This window comes from Hydra vulgaris, chromosome 11 (genome assembly GCF_038396675.1).
Source record: "Hydra vulgaris chromosome 11, alternate assembly HydraT2T_AEP".
NCBI lineage: Eukaryota > Metazoa > Cnidaria > Hydrozoa > Anthoathecata > Hydridae > Hydra > Hydra vulgaris.
Window position 1 is genome coordinate 14,601,131 of NC_088930.1, and position 23,602 is coordinate 14,624,732.

The window sequence follows — 23,602 nt, forward strand, 5'->3', positions numbered from 1 at the left end:
TCAATCTTTAGGTTTTTTTAAAAAATTAGAACAACTTATGTTGCTTTCCAGCTGAGAAGAAAACAAGATTCAGTTAAGCACTTGTTAAATACTTCAAAGTTAAAGCTGCAGTTTTAGTGAGAAATAACTTTAGAGATGGAGTGATTTGGGTGTCTAGCCAAAAAATAGTCAAGTTGATCAGAAATAAAAATGAAAAAAAAGGTGATTAAATAAAGAAGTGTAAATTGATAGCACATAAAAAAAAAGTCAGTGAATTAAAAGCTGATTTTACAATGAATAGTGGTTAAGTTCTAAAAAATTTATTTTATTTTATTAGAATAATGTTTGTTTGTGTGTGTCTACAAATAAATAATCTGTAAATTGGTTCTACTGAAACTTTCAGTCTGAAGGGAAAGAATAATATTCTTAAGTTTATGTTTATTAAAGCAACAAGTTAAATAGTTTTATGTTTAATAAAATATATTTATAATGTATAGCTTGACGAATTTAATTTCCAGAAAATTTTGTTATAATTATAGTCAGTTAATTAAGTTTCGTAATTTTATAAGTTTTATAAATTTTAAATAAAATTTTTAAACTTAAAACTTTTATGTTTTTTTGTTGCTAAAATCATATTACTTGCATTGTAATAACGATGTGAATACTATTTAAGATAGGCTTTGGAAATATTCCACAAGTATGAGATGTTTTAAATGAAAAAAATCTCAGTAATACTTTTAGTAATAATTTTACTGACTCTTGTTGATGTTATACCCAAAAGAAATTTTGCGCCATGTTGAAAAAAAAGAGCTTACACAATGAACACAAAAAAATACAAGCGCTGCATACTCTCATATACAAACGCTGCATATTCATACAAATATACAAATGCTAACATACTGTTAAAGTATTAAAAACACATAAAGTTTATAAACTATTTTAAAAAAACTCAACAAAAACTAAAAATGATTTAAGTTTATGTCAAAAATTAAATTATGTTTTTGATAAAGAAAAAATTTTTAAAAGAAAAATTTGAAAAAAGTAAATAGATTTTTAAGAAAAAAATCAAAGTATTGAACTCTATATTTATTTATATATATATATATATATATATATATATATATATATATATATATATATATATATATATATATATATATATATATATATATATATATATGTATATACACACACAAATGTATATATATATATATATATATATATATATATATATATATATATATATATATATACATATATATATATATATATATATATATATATATATATATAAAAAACACACACATATATATATACCTACACACACACTGCAGAAGAAAAACTAAATTTGTTTACAAAAAAATAAAAAATAAAAATATATATATACACACACACACACACACACACACAAAACTTTCATGTCTACAAATAACATTTTTTTAAATTGTAGACATAAAAGTTTTTAATTATCCCACCGGACCTTCGACCCCTGTATGAGGGGTATTGGCCACCCCATCTAAATATGGGCAGTCACACCCCTCCCCTCCCCCATATTGAACCCACCTCTGAAATGACCGATGGGTCAAAGGTCCGGGCTTCTTTTGTCGAAAGTTTTATAATCTTCATACGAAAAGTTTTATAATCTTCATATGTAAGTTCTAAAAATAAAAATTAATTGATATATTTTTTTTAACTGAATTTTTAAATTTTAATTTTAACTGATGGAGCAAAATTATAATTAAGAAAATGTATTACTTATAATCAAGCAAATATTATAGGAATTGAGAATTTATAATTACTGTTTGGTGTTTTATATAAACAAAAAAAAAACATAAGCCTAAATATTCTTCTTGCTTGCTAAAAGATAAAGAAAAACACATACAAAAGACATTTTCAATAAAGTTTCACCTTTGTCATTTGACAATTCATCTAGATGGAAAAAATTTGTAAAGATATAAACATTTGAATTTTTTTACATAAGTACATGCATATAAGTACATAACATAAGTACATCTACATAAGTAAAAAAGATTTATAAATATGGTAAAAAAAAAAAAAATGTTGTGAAGAATTTTTCAAAATATTAATAGTTTAATTTAATTACAAACTAAATTAAAAACAGTACGCCAAACTTACCAACTCATCTTTGAAGGAGAACTGAAAAAAAATAATAATAATAATTAAAAAAGAAACTTGACCAACAATTAAAGATATCTAAATATTAAGATAACAGTTTAATCTAATCAAAAAACATTTTTAGTTTAATTTATTTAAAAAAAAAAAGTGAAAAAGGAAATCTAAATAATAAGATAACTTATAATACTTCATTGCTATCTAAAATAATTAACACGCTATTGTAAAGTTTTGAAAATGCTTTACCAAAGTGAAAAACTACCAAAAGAAAATTATTCAGTTACCGGATAATGCAGTCGACGAAGCTAAATGAAAAAGATATTTATTGCTTGTTTTTTTATTAAATAAAAAATAGAGAAGTAACAAACCCTAAAATGACAAAAATTATTAAAGTACTTTATATAAAAATAGAACAAACATAGTGATAGAGGATTTAATCCAATAATAGAAAGAACCTTTAAAAAAAAAGCTTACTGCTCTCAAATCTACAAAAATTTACAACTTACTTTTTTCTACCTATATTTATCTATAATAAAAATGAATTAATGAGTTACCATTAGTTAAAGTTGATCCAGATGAAGCAACTAAAATAAATTATCAAATAAAAACCTTATATAATCTTGATGATAATGTTGAAATAAACAATATTTATTGCTTGTAAATTGAAGTAAAAATATGTAATTCAAGTATCAAATTAAAATAAATGTATCAAGTTACCTGAAGTGGCTGATGCTACTGAAGTTATAACTAAATAAAAAAGTATTAAATAAAAAAGCTATTTTATCTAATCCTGATGATTATGTTTAAATAAACAATATTTATTGATTCTTTTTTTATAAAATAAAAGACATTATTATTTGTACCAGTTGATGATACCACACCTAAATGACAAAATTTATTGAAATACTATATATAAAACATATTCAATGATTTAATCTAGATTAAAGAATATTTAAAAGAAACTCTTAAATCTACAAAAATTAGTTCTATCTGTCTGTCTAAAAATAAAAATTACGATAAAATTACATACAATAAAATTGCAAATGCAACAGTTAGTGATTTGTTTAACATATATGGAATTCCTACTTAAATATAATCTGTGATAAAACTTACATACGTCGCTGTCAGCTTGCCTGTCTTAAAAATTTTATTCTCAATAATCCTTCTACAAACAATAGTTTTAATCTGTAAATGATAAAATGAATTAAACTTACTAAAATGGCCTTCAGCTCCTTCTAACTGCTCTAAAAATTAAAACAATACTTGCTTAAAATGTTCTAAAAAGACTAAAGACAAAACTGATACACTTTACTAAAAAAAAACAATGTACTAAAAAAACTATTTTACCATTCATTTTAGTTCTAACTTCTTCTAAAAAAAGAAAACATGCTATAAAAATTAGAAAAATAAAAACAACCAACAACAAACAAATTTGAGTTTTTAAACAATGAACAACATAAACAATGAACAACATTAAAACAATGAAACGAAAAATATATCAGCTCTAATTTGCTTACAGACCTTCCTTGAAAGACCACATGGAATATAAAACTGTGTATAGAAAAGCCTAGAAACTACTTTAAAAACGAAAGTGAATTGACACTACTACTAATAAATTACAGTATTAATATTAAGATTCATCCATTTGTTGGAAAGCTAGGTTTGAATCCACAGGCTATTTTTTTATGTGCTTTTGTTTAGTACCACTTCACTCTATCGCCTTTCTCTTTCTTCTATATCGCTCTCCTTCATCTCAAAACTGCACTCTTTTCAATGTTATTTCTGATCAAATTGAACTGATGGATAAAGAAAGTCCTCTTTCTTTATCCATCAGCCAATATCGTTTTTGTTGGTGACTTTAATGCTCATCACACTGAATGATTTGGCTCTAGTGTCAGAGTTTCTGCAGGCGTTAAGATCCACAACTTTTGTCTTTCTCAATCTCTAACTCAAATAATCAATTTTCCAAATTGCTTTCCAGACAACTCAAATCATTTACCTTCTCTACTTGACTTATGTCTTGTTTCTGATCCTAGTCAGTGCTCAGTTTCTCCACATTCACCCTTAGGTGCTTCTGATCATGGTTTCATCTCTCTACTCATTGGCAATTAGGGATTTAAACGCAAATGAGTAGCGCGTAAACTGTATACCTTTTCAACTTCGCTTTCACTTATAGTCATTTTAAATTTGAAAATTTTTGAGTACTACAAACTGGAAATAAAAAAGCTGTTAATTATTTCACTTCAAGCTAAAAAGATGACAAAATTTAGTAGTTCTACAAAATTTAGTTGTTAAAGAATTCTTTGAAAAAAAACAGAACATTCTGGCAATGCAAACAAAAAAACTACAGTAAAAAGTATTCTGTACAGAAAACTGGAACTTTATTTCCGGAATAATTCTATCATTTTTTCAATTTTCATCATTTTTATTCACTATTTATATTTTTATTCACCATTTTTATTCACCATTATGAAACCATTTAAAATGTGACCATAAAAAGATTTACTTTAAGGTCAACAATGGTGATAACTTTCTTGTTTCTAATTATCACTATATTTCATTCTCATGGGTTTAAGAATCATGCTCTTTATCAGTTAGAATTCTGGAAATCATAAATGCTTTTTACAAAGCCGCTTCCAGTGAAGAAAATATAAGAATCATGTTGTCGAAATTTGACTTGACTTTAGATATTGTTTTATGAGCTACAGCTGACACTATTCCTAGTATGCCGTGTACAATTAAATTTCTTGGAATCGATTCACTAGGCTACCGTGCTCAAAAATCCAGCTTTGTGTGAAATCAGCTATTTACAACCAACCAATTTTTGTGACATTAATTAGCATTTGCGCTCATAATACTGAAACACGTTATTAACGAGCGCAATTATATGCGCTCAGCATCAAGTCTTTGAGAGCGATATTCAGAGTTGAAAATTGGTTGCCATGGGGCCATCCATAAATTACGTATGCAAGTACGGGTATGGGGAGTTACTCAAAAGTGTACCAGTGCGTACAAGGAAAAGGGTGGACAATTTTTTGTTTGAATTTTTTTCATGTGAAGTCTGGTAAATCAGTAATATAGTATATATTAGTGTAAGCATATATATACTTATACAAATATAATATACAAATAACTTATATACTGACGTATATTTTGAGAAATGCGTTTGTAAAACAAGCGATTTGTGAAACTTTTTTTTTAAATTTTTAGTTGTGTTAAGCTTTGACTTTTATATTAAATAGACTTTAATATAACTTTAATATATAATATTTATTAACTCATATTTGACAAAAAATATTTGATATTTCAACGTTTTGATGTTTTTGAATTTTAAATATAATAGTCATTATTTAATAGAATGTGATCAAACCTGTACAAAATTGAAGCTATAAGTGAAGTTTTAGTTTGATAAACTTTTTACGCTAGACATTAATAAGATATTTATAAATATTTTGCTAGATCTTTATAAATATCATGCTAGATATTTAATTTTTCAACATTTAGTTTAAGTTCCTCATGAACATCTTTTTTTGAAACTTCAAGTTTATAGAATTAATGATCTGCTTCTCTTTTGGAAAAAAATTTTTTTTTCAAAATGAAGGCAAAGAGTTACGATAAATGGTAGTTATTCCAATTGGGTACTAGCAAAAAGTGGTATTCCCCATGGTTCAGTTCTAACAGCATTATTGTTCACTATATATATTAATGATTTTTCCAGTTTAATTACCTTACCAATTTTTTCTATCCTCATAGTAATAAGCATAGTAATGGCACATCCAACTGCAAAATGGTATCAACATCTTTGTTGACTGTGCGGCTAAATGGGGGACGAAATTTGATTTAGAAAAATGTACAGTTCTACGCCTACAAAAGTAAATAGCTATCTCTGAAACTAACCTAGGGGTAAATATAGATAAAAACCTATTATTTTCCAAACCTACTTCTAGCATGCTGATAAAGCAATACAAATGGTTGACATAGTAATCCTCGTTAAATACTTTTTTTTTTAAGATATTATTCTCAGCACTGGTTTGGCCATGTTTAGAATTATTAAGTAATAATAATTAATTTATTAAGTAATAATTAATTTATTATTTAATGAATCATTATATAATCCTAGTCTACTTAAAGATAAAAGACACATTGAAAATGTATTTAAAAGAGCATCTAAAGTAATTCATGGATTACATAACCTTTCATGTCACCAAAAATAGTATAGAATAAGAATGACAACCATGAGATGATTCAATAAGATTTAATAAATATTTTTAAATGGCTTTATAACTTTACAACTATTTTAAATGTCAAGTAATCTTTCCGAAAACCATTAACAAATCTGTCACATAAGGTTATACTTTCGAACTAAAAAAATTGTCATTTGGCTTCTCTTTAAAAAAGTTTAACTTCGTGAGCAATCAGCAAATAGAACTCTCTCCCAAATGACATTGTAAATGCACCATCCTTTACACATTTTAAAAACAAACTTGACATTTTCCTACAAAAAAAAAAAAAAAAAAAAAATTACTTATGATTAGCATGAAAAAAAGAAAAAATTACATGTATGTATGACAGTTGACAGATGTTCATGCTTGCATAAATCTTCCTTTGCAAACCATATAATAATAATAATATATATATTTTTTTTTTCTTTTTTTTTATGTTTCTCAGTCTTTAAAGTGAACAAAAGGTTTCACTTTTTTAGTTTTTTTTTTTTTTAGGAAATAATTCAGTGTTTTGTAATGATGAATGTACAAGCAGTGTTAAAGAGAATGAGGATTGTGACAATAATCAGGATGATGATAACCAACTTTATACAGTAACAGTAAGTTGCATTTATACAGAACAGTAAGTTGCATTTAGTTATTTAATATTCATGCTTAATCTTTAATAAAACCTGATCAAAAAAGTCAATAAAAAGAATTGTTATTAAAAAATCCATAAGAAGTTTGTTGTTCTGTAACAATGTGTGTGTACATACATCCACTGTTTATCTAGGTAGAACACAAAAGGGAGTGTCACTACATTGACTAAAGATTTAGTTTAGGGCAGCAGTCCTTTCCATCATTATTCTTTGTTTTTTTCATTTTCTGAAAAAGCTGTCTGGATTTGGGTAACCAAATAAAGTTGACAAATCTATTTACACTATATATATATATATATATATATATATATATATATATATATATATATAAATATATTAGGGTGACCCTTAAAAATACTTTTTTTTTTTAAGTCTGCTCCCACCCATTAAAAGTGTTCTAAAAAAATAAAATAACACTAAATTTATAAATTTTTTGAGTAAAAGATATTTTAGGTCTCACAAGACCATTGAGCATTTAAGGGACCCCTATTATTAGTGTGGTAACAAAAATACAAAGCTTGTTGTTTTTACTCAATATTCAGCTAATACTTGCAGTAGGTGTTGTATTAAAAGGTTTTGTTAATTTAGCATCAATATCAGTTTCAAATCTCAAAAAAAAAAAAAAAAAATGGTCTTGTAATGTAATGAATAATTTCTTATTACTGTGGACCTCAAAGTCATCTTCCTCTTCTTGTAGACCTCAAAGTCATCTTCCTCTTCTTGTGATAATTTTAATGCCATTCAACTTTTTACACTATTGTTCAAGAAGTCGATAAACAAAAAACAAAAAAACAGTTCAGAAAAAATGTACCATAAATATTTTATCATTTTTAAAAGTGCTGTGTTATATTTGCTATCTTCTTATCAATTTCTTTATACTTTATTACCAATATCAATAATTGTAGGTCTTTGTTGGGAGCTGGTTCAGGCAAAGATAGTTCAGGCAAAAAACATCATATCAGTTATTAATGCAATAAAACCAAGTTTTAACCCAAATATTCTTAATAAATAAGCTTATGTCTTCAAGATCTTTTTTTTAAATTGGTAAATGTAAATTGCTCTTTAAATAAATTTATTATTAGAGAATAAATTACTCTTGCCATTCACCTAGAGTTGTGAAAAACCCCCAAAGTTGAAAAAGAAATTTTTGTTGATTGAAGACATCCCAAAAATAATTCTTTATTATCATCCCTAGAGTGTTTAATTGTTAATTGCTCTATTGTTAATTGCTCTATTGTTAATTGCTCTAAAAGGTATTCAAAAATTTGATTAGTATTACTTAATTTTTATTTTTATTTTTTTAACCAATTATTTCATCATAAAATATGGAAGTTTACTATAATAAATTATAAACTCACATTATTAAGGTTAGGTGTCACTTGCAAGATAAAAACATAAAAGAGAAAAATAAAAGAAAATAAAGTACTAATAAATAATAATGATATTAATGATAGAAATAATAATAATATGAATAAAAAAATCATAACAAATAATAACTATAATTTGATAATTTCAATAAAAGTTATAACTAATGATAAAAACAATGGTAATTAAATTACTATGCAGGGTTCCCACTCCTCCTTAAAAACCTTAAATATCCTTAAAAAATAAAAATCTCCTTAAATGTCCTTAAATAACCTTATAAAAAAGTAAAATTTGACTGCTCTCCTTAATTTCTCCTTATTATTATTAATTCTAATCATCTGGGAAATTTTATTTAAGTGAATGGATTATACTTATTAATAAAGAAGAAAATATATTGCTCTGAAAGTTTGATAGATTTGATAGTTCGCAAACTTAATTATATATAAAGTAATATATTAATTTATAATAATTTCTCTGTTTATATTTAAAATTTATTAAAAAAATAAGATTCTGTGTTTAATGTAATCGTTTTCTCCTTAATTCTCCTTATTTTTTCTTTCAAAAAGTTGTCATTCCCGACCAAATCTCCTTAAATATTAGGAAAATATCTTCTAAAATCTCCTTAAAATCCTTTTAGCTTCAGTTTTAATAGTGGGCACCCTGCTATGATAAAGTTTAAAACTATAACTGTAGTTATAAGAATAGACTTTTATGTATGTATGTATATACCTATATACCTATATATATATATATATATATATATATATATATATATATATATATATATATATATATATATATATATATATATATATATATATATGTATGTATGTATGTATGTATATACCTATATATATATATATATATATATATATATATATATATATATATATATATATATATATATATATATATATATATATATATATATATATATATACATACATACATATCCATAAAATAACTTTTATATATGTATGACCTGTCAAATGTTCAATGGTCTTGTGAGACTAAATATTTTATGTATATATATATTTATATATATATATATATATATATATATATATATATATACATATATATATATATATAAATATATATATGTATATATATATATATATATATATATATATATATATATATACTATGGCAGTGATTATAATAATAAACAATTGCAAAAGTTAGCTATTAATACAATGGAATCACTATCACTTTCATTATATCGTAGCTATCATTATCGTTTCTTCTATTCCATTTTATATTGCGGCAATATATTTTATATTGCAGCAATATAATTTTTTTTGTTACAATATATTTTATACTGCACCAATATATTTTTTATTGTAGCATAATATTTATTTTGTTGCAATATACTTTGATTTTGCTGCAATATATTTTATTTTGTTGCAATATACTTTGATATTGCTGCAATATATTTTTGGTTTTAATATTCTTTTATTACTAAACTTTTAGGCAAGTTCAGCGAAAAACCTAGCATTAATTGAAAACTTTAACAAATTAATGGATGTTGCATCTTTTCAATATCCATACATTTTTCAAAGCATCCAAAAAAGGTTTACTTTTTTTTTTTTTTTTTGGCAAAGCTAAAAAGATGGTACTGAATCCAATATATATATATATATATATATATATATATATATATATATATATATATATATATATATATATATATATATATATATATATATATATATATATTGTTTATATATATATAAATATATGTATACATATATTGTTTATATATATATATATATAAATATATATATATTGTTTATATATATATAAATATATATATACATATATTGTTTATATATATATATAAATATATATATATTGTTTATATATATAGAAACATATATACATGTATTAATATATATATATATATGTGTGTGTGTATAAATATATAAGTATTTATATATATATTTTGTATATTTATATATTTTATATTTATATATTATATATTTTATATATATATATATATATATATATATATATATATATATATATATATATATATATATGTATATATAAACACACACACACATATATATATCAGTCTTATCCACTTTTGCAGGCATGTGAAAATAAATAATAAAAGCAAAATATGTATGATTTATTTTATTTAGAATTTAAATAAAATGTCTTTTTTTTTTTTTTTAAATTTTTTTTTTTTTTTAAATGTTGTTTTTTTTTTAACTATTTTAGTTTAGAACTTAAATGAAATATTCATTTTGATTTTTTATTTTAATCATTTTTATTTAGAATTTAAATAAAATGTTTGTCTTTCTGTTTTTATATTAATTATTTTGTTTAATTAATATTTATATAAAATGTTTTTTATTTTTTTACTATTTTTTTATCTTTTAATTTAATTTTAAAAAAACCTTTTTTACTTTTTAATTTTTTGTCTAATAATTATATAGAACTATCAGACTCAAAAAAATACAGTTAATTTTAAAAAAACCTTTTTTACTTTTTAATTTTTTGTCAAATAATTATATAGAACTACCAGACTCAAAAAAATACAGTTTGAGACCTCTCCTTAGCGTAATTATATTTGACATTTTTTCAACTTTTTTTCTTAAACACATATCATTAATCGCTCAGTGTTTTAATGCGCTGTCATCAGTGTTGTTTCGGGGGGTTTGAGACCTCTCCTTAGCATAACTATATTTGACATTTTTTCGACCTTGTTTATATATTTATAGCAAAATAATAATAATACAGCAAAAAAAGATTTCTAAATTTAAAAATAAAATTTTAAAGTTTTCTCATTTTATAGATATATTATACACAATTGTTCCATATAGTGCCTGCAAACTCAACATATGTTAAAGACGTTTACATTTACACATGTTTGTACGTGACACTATACAAATGGTGATCTAAAAAGATCTTTGACCATTAAAAACTATAGACGCGACCTTAGCTATTAAATGCTAATCTAAAAGTTAAGCCAAAAATATTTTGTGCTGTGACGTCAGCTTGTGGCAAAAAAAACTTCTATACATCAAGTTTGGTTTTTGATTGGTTTTAATTATGGTACATACAATTGTACAAAAAGATATAAAACTGTTAGAGATATATCATTTTACGGATAAGTGTTAGTATTCATGCAATATTAATAAATAGTTTTAAAGAAATAACATAGTATTTACTATATTTATTCTTCATTAGAATATATCCTATAAAAATATTTTCTATATATTTTTAATAAAAGTAACTTACCTAAAAAATATGAATAAAATCTTATTTCTAGTTGGTTTTTTGCCATAAAGTGACGTCACATACACGAAAATTTTGGCTTCAATGATTTACCAAAAGTTAGTTTAGATCAAATATTTTAAACAAAAACTTTCCGCTTTTTTCTAATATCTGAGCGACTGTGTAGAAGAAGATGATGTAATTTTAGCAGTCAGAAATTATTAAGAGAAAGGGGCAAATCTAAAATCAAAGTTTCAAATTTTCTAGGATTTGGATTAGACAATAAATTTTTTGTTTTTCAATCTTTTAAACTCATATTATGTTAGAATTAATTACACGTGTATCACAAATCAAGATTTAATACATAAGTTAGCGATATAAGTTAATAGCGAAAGTTAATAACTGGCAGATTTTCTCTAAAAACAAGATTTTTTTTAGGTATTTTGTGAAAATTCTAAGAATCTTTCTAAAAATTTTTAAAATATTTTGTGAGAATTCTCAAAAATAACTGTTTTTCTAAATTAGATAAAAATTTAAAATCTTTCAAATTTTTTGGTTTTCGGTATGTTTTTCAACGGAAATTTTGCTTTTTACTGAATTTATAAAAAGTACCAAAACCAAAATTTCAGTATTCATTGAAATTTCAGCTGAAATCGATACCGAAACAGAATTTTGGTCAATCATTAAGCTTGAGCAAAAAAGATTATTTTTTTAAATTAAAAAATTATTAGAAAAGTTTACTTATATTACATGCGATCAAAAAAATAAGCAAAAAAAGACTTTTAATTGCTAAAATAAAATTTAATTTTTGTAGCTAAAAAAAAAAAAAAAAAAAAGACCGTGGCTAGAAAAATAAATTCAATTTTCTAGCTATGGTCTTTTCTTTTTTTTTTGCCTTCTCGCCAGCATCTTCTGGAGAAGCAGGACTGTCTTATTAAATTTTTTTCTTTATTAAGTTTCATATCATTATTTTTTTTTTTTTCAGACTTATCAGGACTAATTAGGTGAGCACATTAATAACATAAGTATATGACACATACACAACAAATTTCCCCCTGTTTTTTGATGTTTTTAGAATTTTTAGTTATTTTTTATATCTTGTTTGTTTGTTAAAGTGTGTAATATCGTTACAAATGTTTGTAAATAATCTCTATAAAACTTCAAAAGTATTTTGTATTAAAAAAATAATTGAAAAAAATTAGCAAAAATAGTCGCCAGTGGTAGGACTTAAACCAGAGTTTTTTTTGTTTAGAAGCTCTGCGTGCTAAACACTCAGCCATGCTAACACCTCATACAAATATTTTGAAACTATATAATAATTTTTTGAATGCTATAGATTGAAATTAAGGAGATATTGTCACAATGCAGTTTTCAAGTGAAAGAAAAATTGTGAAACTTCATACATTTTTTAAATGGTTTACATTACAAAATTTCATGTTTACATAAGTTAGAAATTTGCATACACTTTCGTTCATGTTTTCTTATAATAAAAGTACTACAAATCTTTCTTGCCATTACCTTGGTTGCAATGGCTGCTAATGGTTTCGTGTCAAACACGCTTGAATGGGCACTAACACTACTAACACTATTAAGTTTGGCAATAATATATAGAGATGTTATTAATTTTTATTATTTTGCAGTTTTTAATTTAATTTATTTTATCTTGAATTTATATATATAAATATATATATGTGTGTGTGTGTGTGTCTATATATATATATATATATATATATATATATATATATATATATATATATATATATATATATATATATATATATATATATATATATATATATATATATATATATATATATATACATATATATTCTTCCACTTTAAATAACCAAAATTTTGAATAACTGAAAATCCACCCTTGCATCAATTAATCCACACAAAAAAAAATCAAAACCACTAACAATAATTTTTAAATTTGGAAAGAGAAGATAAAATACTTCCTGCTCGACTTGCCTGCCTGGGTTTCAGAAATCTGCTAGTTTTTAATCATGTGGTAGGGTTCTTCAAAAAAATAAGTTTAAATATTGTTCATTATTTTTTTTGATAAAATAGAGGTCACTTCAAAATGGTGATCACTTCAAAATTCTCATTATGTAAATATTATCGTTCACGGAATTTTCACATCTGGAGTCAGGGTGTAAACTAACCCTGTGGCGCCCCGCCAAATGTGGTATTCCCAAATGCTCATAAAATTAAGATTCCCAATTTAAAGGTGAAAAAATCCTATTCTCCAAATAAAGTTTGCCAAATTAAAGTTTAATAATAATTCTAAAAATTATTAAAAATTAATTATTATTATTGTTAAAAACTAATAGAAAAATAACATAAATAATTCTAATTCATTGAGAATAGGAATTTTCCAAGCGATTTTAGGGATTTTCTCGGCATCTTACTAGTAAAATTCATTTCTCATAATTTGCAAATAATTTTTTGCAATGCATTCCAACAACAGCAAATATTATATAAAAAAGTTCACAAGAAATAAAATACACTAACCTAAAAAATCTTTTAATAATAACAAACTTGTTTTGTTGAACACCTGCAAATGCTATTTCTTTAAAAGTTTTGCCCTCTTTGACTGAAAAGTTAAATAGAGAGTTTAAGCATACAAGCGTTATGTTGAGGCAGTGTCCAAAGAATTTCTTTTAAATAATTAATAAGTCTTTTTAAAACGTACGCTAGAAATCTTATTTCTTACCACTGCTTAAAAATGTACGTTACATGAGTAGTTAATGAGTTTCAAACTCATACTTGTGCTTTGAATGATTTGCTTTAATATTTTTGAGGTTAACGTCTCTCCAACTCCCAATGTCATCTTTAAATTTAAAGTAAACTTTGATGCAGATTTGCTAGTAAGATTGCTTTGATTGTTTATAAAGCAGATTTTTTTTGGAATTGTTCTTTGAATGGTTTTTGAAATTATTTTTGGAAATACTTGTAACTTAAAAATAAGTCCTGAAAATTAATGACTTGAAACGCATATGTTGAAAGTTTTTCATGCTTAATGTTATTTAAATTTGCCGTGGTAGCAACTTGCTAGCGTTTATTTAGTATAAAAAAAAAGTTTATTTAAATATATAAACTTCAACAAATAAAAAAAAAATAAAAAAAAAAAACACTTTTTGGATCAAAGTTGCTTAATCAACTCTCAATATAGGTGTAACTAATTCAAAATCTGTTAAGAACTGCCTGGAGATAACGCGTGTATGCATAAACTCTCTCTTAAAACCAGCTGGAGATAACGTGTGTATGCTTAAACTCTCTAATAACTTATAAGTCTTACTGTAAACTCAACTGCAAGTAGTACATGTGCTTCATCAACATAAATATAAAGAAGTCGTTTATGTCAGATACTTTCGAAATTTTGATCAGTTACGGATATTATGGTAAGTCTTTTAGTTATTGTTTTTCTTTTTTTGTATGGTATTTTATATCAACTGAATTAGTTGATCACATCGACTAAAATCTTTTTTTACATATCTACTATTAATTTACTAACTTTTTTAATAGACCACCTTTGAATTATAAGTTAAATACAAAAAACGTTTTACGATTATAACAAACTGTTATAATCTATTTTCCTTGTTCAATAAATTTATTGAACAAGGAAAATAGATTTCTATACTTTACTGCTTACTTGTATTTAAAACTTAAAAGCGTAAATACATATATTAAAACATAAATTAAATACGTTTAATAACAAGAATGTTTTTTTTATTACAACAAACTGGTACTAGAAATTTAAAAAACCAGAAAACAAGATTCACTGCTTGCTTGAATTTAAATGTAAAAGCAAATTTTGAATAAACCGTCATATTAATAAATTAGTCATAATATTTTATAACTATGAATGAAAAAATAATCGCTTGCAATATTCTTCTATAATTAAACAACATTTGTTGTTGCTTTTGCTGTGACTTGGTAATTATAACTTTATTTTGCTATGCGATTTATGTATAAAAAATTATTTTATTAATTATAAAATTGAACTAACATTAAATGTAAAATAAGAAATTCACAAGCTCGTATTTACTATTTTCAAAAATTTATTTATTTTTAAAATATTCTTTTTGACGACACAATTTATTACATGATGATGTAAGGGTTTGTTTATAAAAGACATCAAGCAGAGTTTAAATCTTGAGTAGAAGTAGAAGATCATTGGTTCTCTTCCGCAGAGATTTTCATTGAACATAAATCGCTATATTACTATATTACAATGAAAAAGAAAAATATATTCAAAAGAATACTCTTGAAATGAAAGCGGCAACAATATATTAAGATTAAAAATAAATCAAATATAGTGTTCTTAATAAGAATTAATTAATTTACACTGATTATTTTATAATAAAAAAATATATATTTCATGTTCATCTTTAATGTTACAGACGGTATTTTATTTTATTTTTGGCGCTGTCCAATCAATGTATGCAGCACTGAGGTGGGTTAATCTCAGGGGGTGGGGGGATGATTAAGAAGTATTTTGACAAATTCCCAATTTTGTTAAAACGCTGTATCAAATTTCTTCCTGGTTAACACCCTGGGAGGTTAGGTTTAGTGCAATTAACAGGTTTAATGAATAAATGAATGAGTGTCAATAGAAAAGTATATTGAATTATAAGAAAAAGCACAACCAACACAAATGGGCAATAAAAAAAAGAACAATAAAAAAAAACTCCAAGACCATAGTTTTGGTTTAAACAAGAACATTGAGGCTATCATGGCTGATGGAGTGTTATAAAAAAAATTATGGGTTATTGGTTGTCAATCAACAATAATATTTTGTCCATGACTTAAACTTGCAGTAGTTGAATTCCTTGAGATTAATCTCTGATAACTGTCTTTTCCTCTTCTACAACACTATTATTGATTAAAATAGAATGCAGAAATTCTTGATCTGTTTCTTGCAAGATGCCTGTTTTTCTAAGACAATTTGTATAGTGTTTGCAGTTACAGTGTCCCATGATGTAGTTATCATGTGCACGGTTTCCAGAATGGTAATCTTTGGGGTTGTTTAACCAGCATCAATGCAGTCCATCTGACACCTGACAACATTTTTGCAATAAAAAGCTTTTGGTCCATTGGTAGTCACCATAAATCTAGTATCATTTGTTGTAGGTAATAAATAGTATGAATAATAATTCTTCTAAGATACTTTGACGCTTAGCAACCAAAGTTATCACCAAAAACTAGTTATCACCAAAAACTGTCAGTCATTCCAAGTTTTTAAAAAAAAATTTATTGTATAAAACTACTGTAAATTAAACAAAGTTGTCGTTATTTACTCAAAAGTTTTTATAGTATAAAAATTAGTTTTTGCAATATATTTATCATCTTACAATTCCAGGTAAATTTTAGTACAGGTTCTTATACCCTAGTTGTCTCTTAAGTTTACAGCTTTTCCATTAATTCTAATGGAATAAATAATTAAAGAATTAGTTTTTAAAAAGTAAAAAATGGTTTTGGCATTTTCTACTTTTCCCTTTTGGTAAATGCATCATTATCAACAACAGCCACTGGATACTTATCAACTTTTTTTTATTTACTTACAACCATTAATTTGATTGATCGTGACTAACGATGTCATATTAAGTTTTCCGGTAAGTTATATTAGCGATTTTATTCCAAATTTTTTACTTCGTAGTAGTTTGAAATTTTGGTTATTCTTATTCCTCAATGAGGTTCAAATAACCAGGAGTCAACTGTAATAAATTATAAATACTGGTGATAAGGTTTCTTAACAGATTTTGAATTAGTTACACCTATATTGGGAGTTGATTAAGCAACTTTGATCCAAAAAGTGTTTTTTTGTTTTTTTTGTTTTTTTTATTTGTTGAAGTTTATATATTTAAATAAATTTTATTTTTATTTATATTTTTTTATTTATTTATTCATTAGGGTAAAAAGCTCTTCTGCAAATGGTATGTTTCTATATTTAAAAAACTTTTAAAATGTTCATTCAATATTTTTTACATATTTTCATATTTTTACTTTTTCGTTCAATATTAAATTTATATTGGTTTTGTTTCCCACATTCTTCCCACATACTTGTTTTCAACTTTCACTGATTTTTTAAGAATATGTTGGAAAAGAAAAAGACAATACTAATCACAAAAGAGCAAAAAAAGTATGCAGCAATGAAAAATCTGGAATGTTTAACACAATACAAGAACTTAAAAAAATATGTCATCAACTCGATATGCTGAAAGTATTTCTTTATTGTTGTTTATTAATTTTTATGTCTACTATTTAATGACATTCATATAAACTCTTCTCTTTCAAAACCCGGGTGAATTAAAATGTTTAAAAATGCGAAAAGAAAAACATTGGGGGTGGAGTGTTTTTTATTTTAGTAATGATTGTAAGATAATGAATTTTAAAAGATGATGTTTTTATTTTTAATTTAAAATCTTGTTTCATATTAGGGAATAAAAACAGATGCTTGGCATTCATGTTTTAGGCATGAAAATGAAGAGCAATTACATAACAATGTAGGTATTGAGTTGTTTTTAAGCAAATTAGATTATTAAAATGCCTTTGATAGAACAGGTTAATAAATGCAAGTTTGATTTTGCTAATCTGTTAATCTTCTATTGCTGGCTTTATACTTTATATATTATATATAATATATAAAGTATAAAGTATAAAAATATAATATAGAAACAATAAAATATAAAAATTAAGTAAAATATTTATTTTATTATGAGCTTATGTTAAAGGTAAAATTGAAAAATTTAAAGCATTATTTAAAATAACTTTATTTATTTATTTTTTTGAGAAAAAAATAGTTAGTTATTTAAACAGGAAGTTAATTAAATTTTGCAGTAATGATATAGAATTTCCTTTAAGTGTCAAGGGTTTTTGGGTTGTATGTTAATTGTATTTTTGAGCATAACTGACTACAAAAATTCACATAGTGTTGATAACCATTTGCATTGCAAAATAAAAATCTGTATATATATTAAAATAAGCTTGTAAATTTGTTTATTTTTAAGATTGGTTAATATTTTTGTTTCATTATAATGGTAAACTTAAAAAAAACACCCAAAAATGGCTCATTGGCCACACTCAGTCAAATAATTTGTCAATTTGTCAAGCTTCAATTGCCTAACAACAAAAAATTGTGACAAAATATGCTAGATATTTTAGAATTTTTATTTTTAAAATGGCTCATCTGCACGAGATATTTTTAAACTAATCTAGGTACTCACTCATTCAGCTTTGTATCCAAATACTTTATAAATATTTAGAAATATTTACTTTTACCAATAAAATCTACTTTTTAGGAGTTTTCAGCTACCCATAATATTTTTCTGTTGCTTGTGCAAAGTTTGCCTAAAGCATTTTTTTTGACATGTCGGCAAATGCACTTTTGATAAAAGTTGTTTTCCAATAATTTCAATAGAATTTTATTATGCAAGTTTTTTTTTTAATCATAAAAAATGTGATGTTTACTATGATTGTATTTTTATTATGATGGTATTTTGAGTATTATGGTGAGATACTAAGAGCTCATTTTTAAAGTAATTATCCCTTTACCGCTTTCAGTAAGCATATGGTTACCACAACTTTCCAGAATAATATTGAGTTATATACTTTGTAGTTCTGTCTAGTTTGTTTTTTTCCTTAAAATACCATCTTTTAAAAACATTTGTTTCCCTATAATAAAAGTTATTTCCAAGATGTCATTTAAAAAGTAACTGACAATGCTAAAATTATTTCAGTTTTATTACTATTTATAAAAAAAATTTTTTATTAATTATATAATTATTGCTCTTTAGTACTGCTTTTCTTGTATAATTTCATTTTATTATGTAAACATAGCTAAGACAAAAAGTCATATAACATCAAAGAAGCATTAGAAATATTACTTGCTCCATGTTCTGATTCTGAGATGTCAGACTTAAATGAAGTTGATGATGAAGAAACATCTGTACAACCACGCATTGATATTGACTCTAATGTAGATCTGATAGTTGAAGACACTGATGCAGAAAATAAACAAAACACGAATGAAATTGATTTCAGTAAAGACTCATCAAAGTATGAAAAGTATATCCCTGAATGGCAAAATAAAACTCATATTGTCATCAAAACAGACTTTTTTAGGACAAGAGTTTAGTTTATCTTCTAAGAATGTTGATACTTGGACCTGATATACTTATTTTAAAATGCTTTGAAAAGATGAGCTGAGTACTTTGATCTCAGAGCAAAAAAATTTATATAGTGTTTTCAAAACATCAAAATCTATAAACACTAACACTCAAGAGCTCCAGTAATTACTAGGATTACAAATTCTAATGTCAGTTGTAAATCTCCCTGCATACAATATGTATTGGGCCCATGAAACTTGATACAGACCAATAGCAGATGTTATGTCAATTAATTGCTAGAAGTTATTGCAAGAAAATCTGTATGTAAGTGATAACACTAAACAAGATGAACAAGAAAATAAATTGAACAAACTTTTTAAAATCCAGCCAGCGTTAAATCATGTTCGGAAAATCTGTATATTAATTGAACCTGAAATTGAATACTCAATCGATGAACAAATTATTCCTGCAAAATCAAAATATAGCGACATTTGCTAGTACAACCCCAAAAAACCTGTAAAATAAGGGTTCAAAAACTTTGGACATTCTGGATCATGAGGCATTATTTATGATTTTTTTTTTTTGTAGTCCGGCTCAGTCAATGACTAAAAATGTTCTGGCTCTTATGTAGTAGAGAGGTTGATTTAAACACTATCAAGAAATCAAAATTTTAAACTTTTCTTTGATAATTGGTTTTCTTCAATACTATTATTTCTTTCTTTAAAAGAACAAGACTTTTTATCAACAGTCACATTTTGATCAGATTGTACAAAAGGTTTTCGATTGCCAGATGAAAAAGATCTTAGAAAAACTGGTGGAGATAGCCAAAATTTTCAAGTTGATGCTAAGAGTGGCTTTATACAGGGTGGCCACTGGTCATGGAAATCATGGAAATGTCATGGAATTTTTTTTTGGTCATAGAAAATATCATGGAGTTCCTAAATTTTTATTGAGAGTCATGGAAAAATAATGGAACTTTTTAAAATGATATTTATTTTCTTGACAGTCCTTTGAAGTATATGTTAGTGTGAAATGCAGCACGTCTATCCCCAAATATTATGGTTAATAACAAAGAAGTTAGATTTGCTTGTTTGGTCAGCTAGTTGATAAGCTGTATAGGTCAAAGTTGATATCAGCCCAAACAGCTGATTCTGCCAAAGATCAGTTTAAAGACTTAAAAAAATCTATTGTAACATTAAAAAAGGAAGAGTTCAGACAATTCAATTGCCTTAAAATGCATCTTGACAAGTTATTAATGCCTTATTTGAATAGGAACAAACATTTTGAATTATTTAGGGAAGTCTGTATCCTGTTTTTTACTTGAACTCACAGGCAGTGTGCTGCTGAGCAAGGTTTTAGTGTAAACAAAGAGCTTTTTATTGAGAACATGCAACAAACCTCTTTGATTAGTCAGTGCACTGTTTATCACCATGTAATGGCATTAAAACAGGATGTTCATAATTTCACAATTACTAATAAATTAACAAAAAGTTGCAAGTTAGATCATTCTCGGTAAGTGTGATATTTAGATGGAAATAAAAGGGAAAATGTTATTACTAAGAAAACAAAACAAAAAAAAAGAAAAAAATTGTGAATCTTTGCCCTAAACAAAGAAATAGAACGCTTTAGCATTCAAGCAAAAGAATCTGATCCGTAGAATTATTAGTTAAAGCCAATGCTTCTAACTGATAATTTTGAAAGTAAAAGAAAAGCAAACCTTTATTGAACTGTTGGATAATGCTATTGTTAAATTAGAAACAGATTTAAAAAAGACCTAGATTTTATTCTTATAGAGTAAAAAGAGGTAATTTTGCCACTTAAGAAATTTCGCCACCAATTGCTGTATATCTACTTTTATAACTATAACTTTACTCAGGAATAACATTTTTTTATAATTCAAATTTCTATTAAAAGAAAAACAAATTTCTTATCAAATCATGTAAAAAAAAATCTTATTTTTGTGAAACTTGATAAGAAAATTAATTAATTGGCAAAACTAATCTATAAAAAAACAGGAAATTTAAAATTCTTATTAAAATCAAATTATTTCCATTCAAAATTTAAAAGACTAAAATATTGGAAATTTTTAAAAGAATTGTTTTTTTTTCAAGTATTGTTTTTTTCTTTCAAATTTTGATTGGTTCCAAAGTTATTATGGAAATACTAAATGGGTAAATTTTGCCACCTATTTATATTAAATAGAAATGTGCTTTGATTGGATAAAATGGTCAAAAGCCGTTCAATAGCGCAACAACTGATCAGCAAAACTTTTGGTTTCAATGTGAGAAAAGTTCATGTCAAAAAATGGGTTTGTGAAAAATGTCGACTCAAAAAAAATACAATCGAATTTTATTGCTCAGTAAAATATGGAAAACAATGAGTTTTTGACTTTTATCTCTTCATCTCTCATGTATTATAATTTGTACATTGATTTTTTTTAAGTTTGCTTAATTATTTTAAAACTCATTTTTTAGTCAACTAAATCCCCCTCCCCCTGGACCTTTCAAAATATCCTAGATGTTATTATATTGTAAATAACGTAGGTGGCAAATTTCCCCTAAATTAGATTTTATTGGGGTAGTTTCGCCACCCCATTTTTTCTGTTCTGATTATTTAAAAAAAAAATTAAAGTATGTAAAGTTTATAAAAATATTATTAACAATAAAAAAAATTTGATTTTCATTTTTAGTTCTCAAGTTATTTAAATTGAAAGAATTAATGGTGAAATTATATTTTAAGTTAAAAGTATATTTTCATGTCATTCCATATCTTGGAAGAAAAAGTTTGTACAGTCATGTGACAATTTATTATGGCCACTCACAATTTTTTACAATATTAAGTTTCAAAGTCTATTTTATTTTCATAATTTTTTATTTTAATGATTTATGTACTCAAAAGTAACTTTTATTAAAGAAATGGGTATTTTTTTTTTTTTTTTTGACAAATAAAAAGCATTCATCAAGTTCAATTCAACAAATTTTGTCACAAATATATTTAATTACTATAAAAATATTCAAGATCAATATTTGGTGATTCCCCCATTAGCTTCTATAATAATAAGTACCTTTTTTGACATACTTTTCATGCATTTTTCAGCCATTTTCTGCAATTTTTCATTATGGTTTTAGTGGTGAATAATTTTTTCTATTAAATACACTTTATTTCTAATATTTACTTTGAATATTTCCCCTTTTAAGAGCACCCAAACATTATCTATAGGACTTAGTTCAGGAGAGTTTTCTAGCCAATCTTTGGTAATTTTCTGTTCTGATATAGATTTTTTTATTGATTAAGTATGACCGATTCTGCATAAAGGTTTTTTTTCACCTGGATCAAACCATTCTGCCAATTACAGCAACAAACTTTGTTCCCGGACTTTTTTATATTGCAACTGATTCGTTATTCCCTCAGCATTATAGAGTATCCCCATTCTTCCTTCACATATCACTGACCAGATCATCACAGAGATGGGGTGCTTAACAATTTGAATGATGCAATTTGATTTCCTTTTTTTTTCTTTTATGAATTGAGCCTTCTTTTGGTAACACTTGAAAAGTTGTGAAAAAAACTTTGTTTAAAAACAAAGCAACTTGTTGCTAAAGCATACTTTAAAATATTACATAAGGATTATGAAGTAAATCTTTAAAGTTTGATGTAAGAAAGTGAATATTTTAAAATCATTTCCAACCCTCTTCCATTAAATTCCTGTACTTTTTTGCCCACTCCAGCTTTTTTTGCATTATTTCTGGTGCCAGTTTAGGCTTCTTAGCTGGATGTTGTAAAATGTAATCATGATTGTGCTGGCGATGTTGAACCAATCTTAGTTGAACTTTTCAGTTATTTTATTGTTGGTGGCCTGCCTATTTTCTAGATCAGTCTTGGTCTATTTTCTAGAACAATATTTGTATTCTTTCCCTGCGTTAGCTAC

At 24.9% G+C, this 23,602-nt stretch overlaps 1 protein-coding gene across 2 annotated transcripts in view; it reads left to right on the plus strand.

Annotated features, from left to right (window-relative positions):
• Positions 1-23,602, plus strand: part of LOC136087443 (cellular tumor antigen p53-like) — a 62,946-nt gene that overhangs the window by 33,785 nt on the left and 5,559 nt on the right. For both annotated transcript variants that reach the window (XM_065810218.1, XM_065810217.1), the window contains exons 7-11: positions 6,831-6,934; positions 9,812-9,912; positions 17,480-17,502; positions 17,659-17,789; positions 18,007-18,072. In XM_065810218.1, the coding sequence (XP_065666290.1) occupies positions 6,831-6,934; positions 9,812-9,912; positions 17,480-17,502; positions 17,659-17,789; positions 18,007-18,072 (425 nt within the window). The remainder of the gene's footprint in view (positions 1-6,830; positions 6,935-9,811; positions 9,913-17,479; positions 17,503-17,658; positions 17,790-18,006; positions 18,073-23,602) is intronic.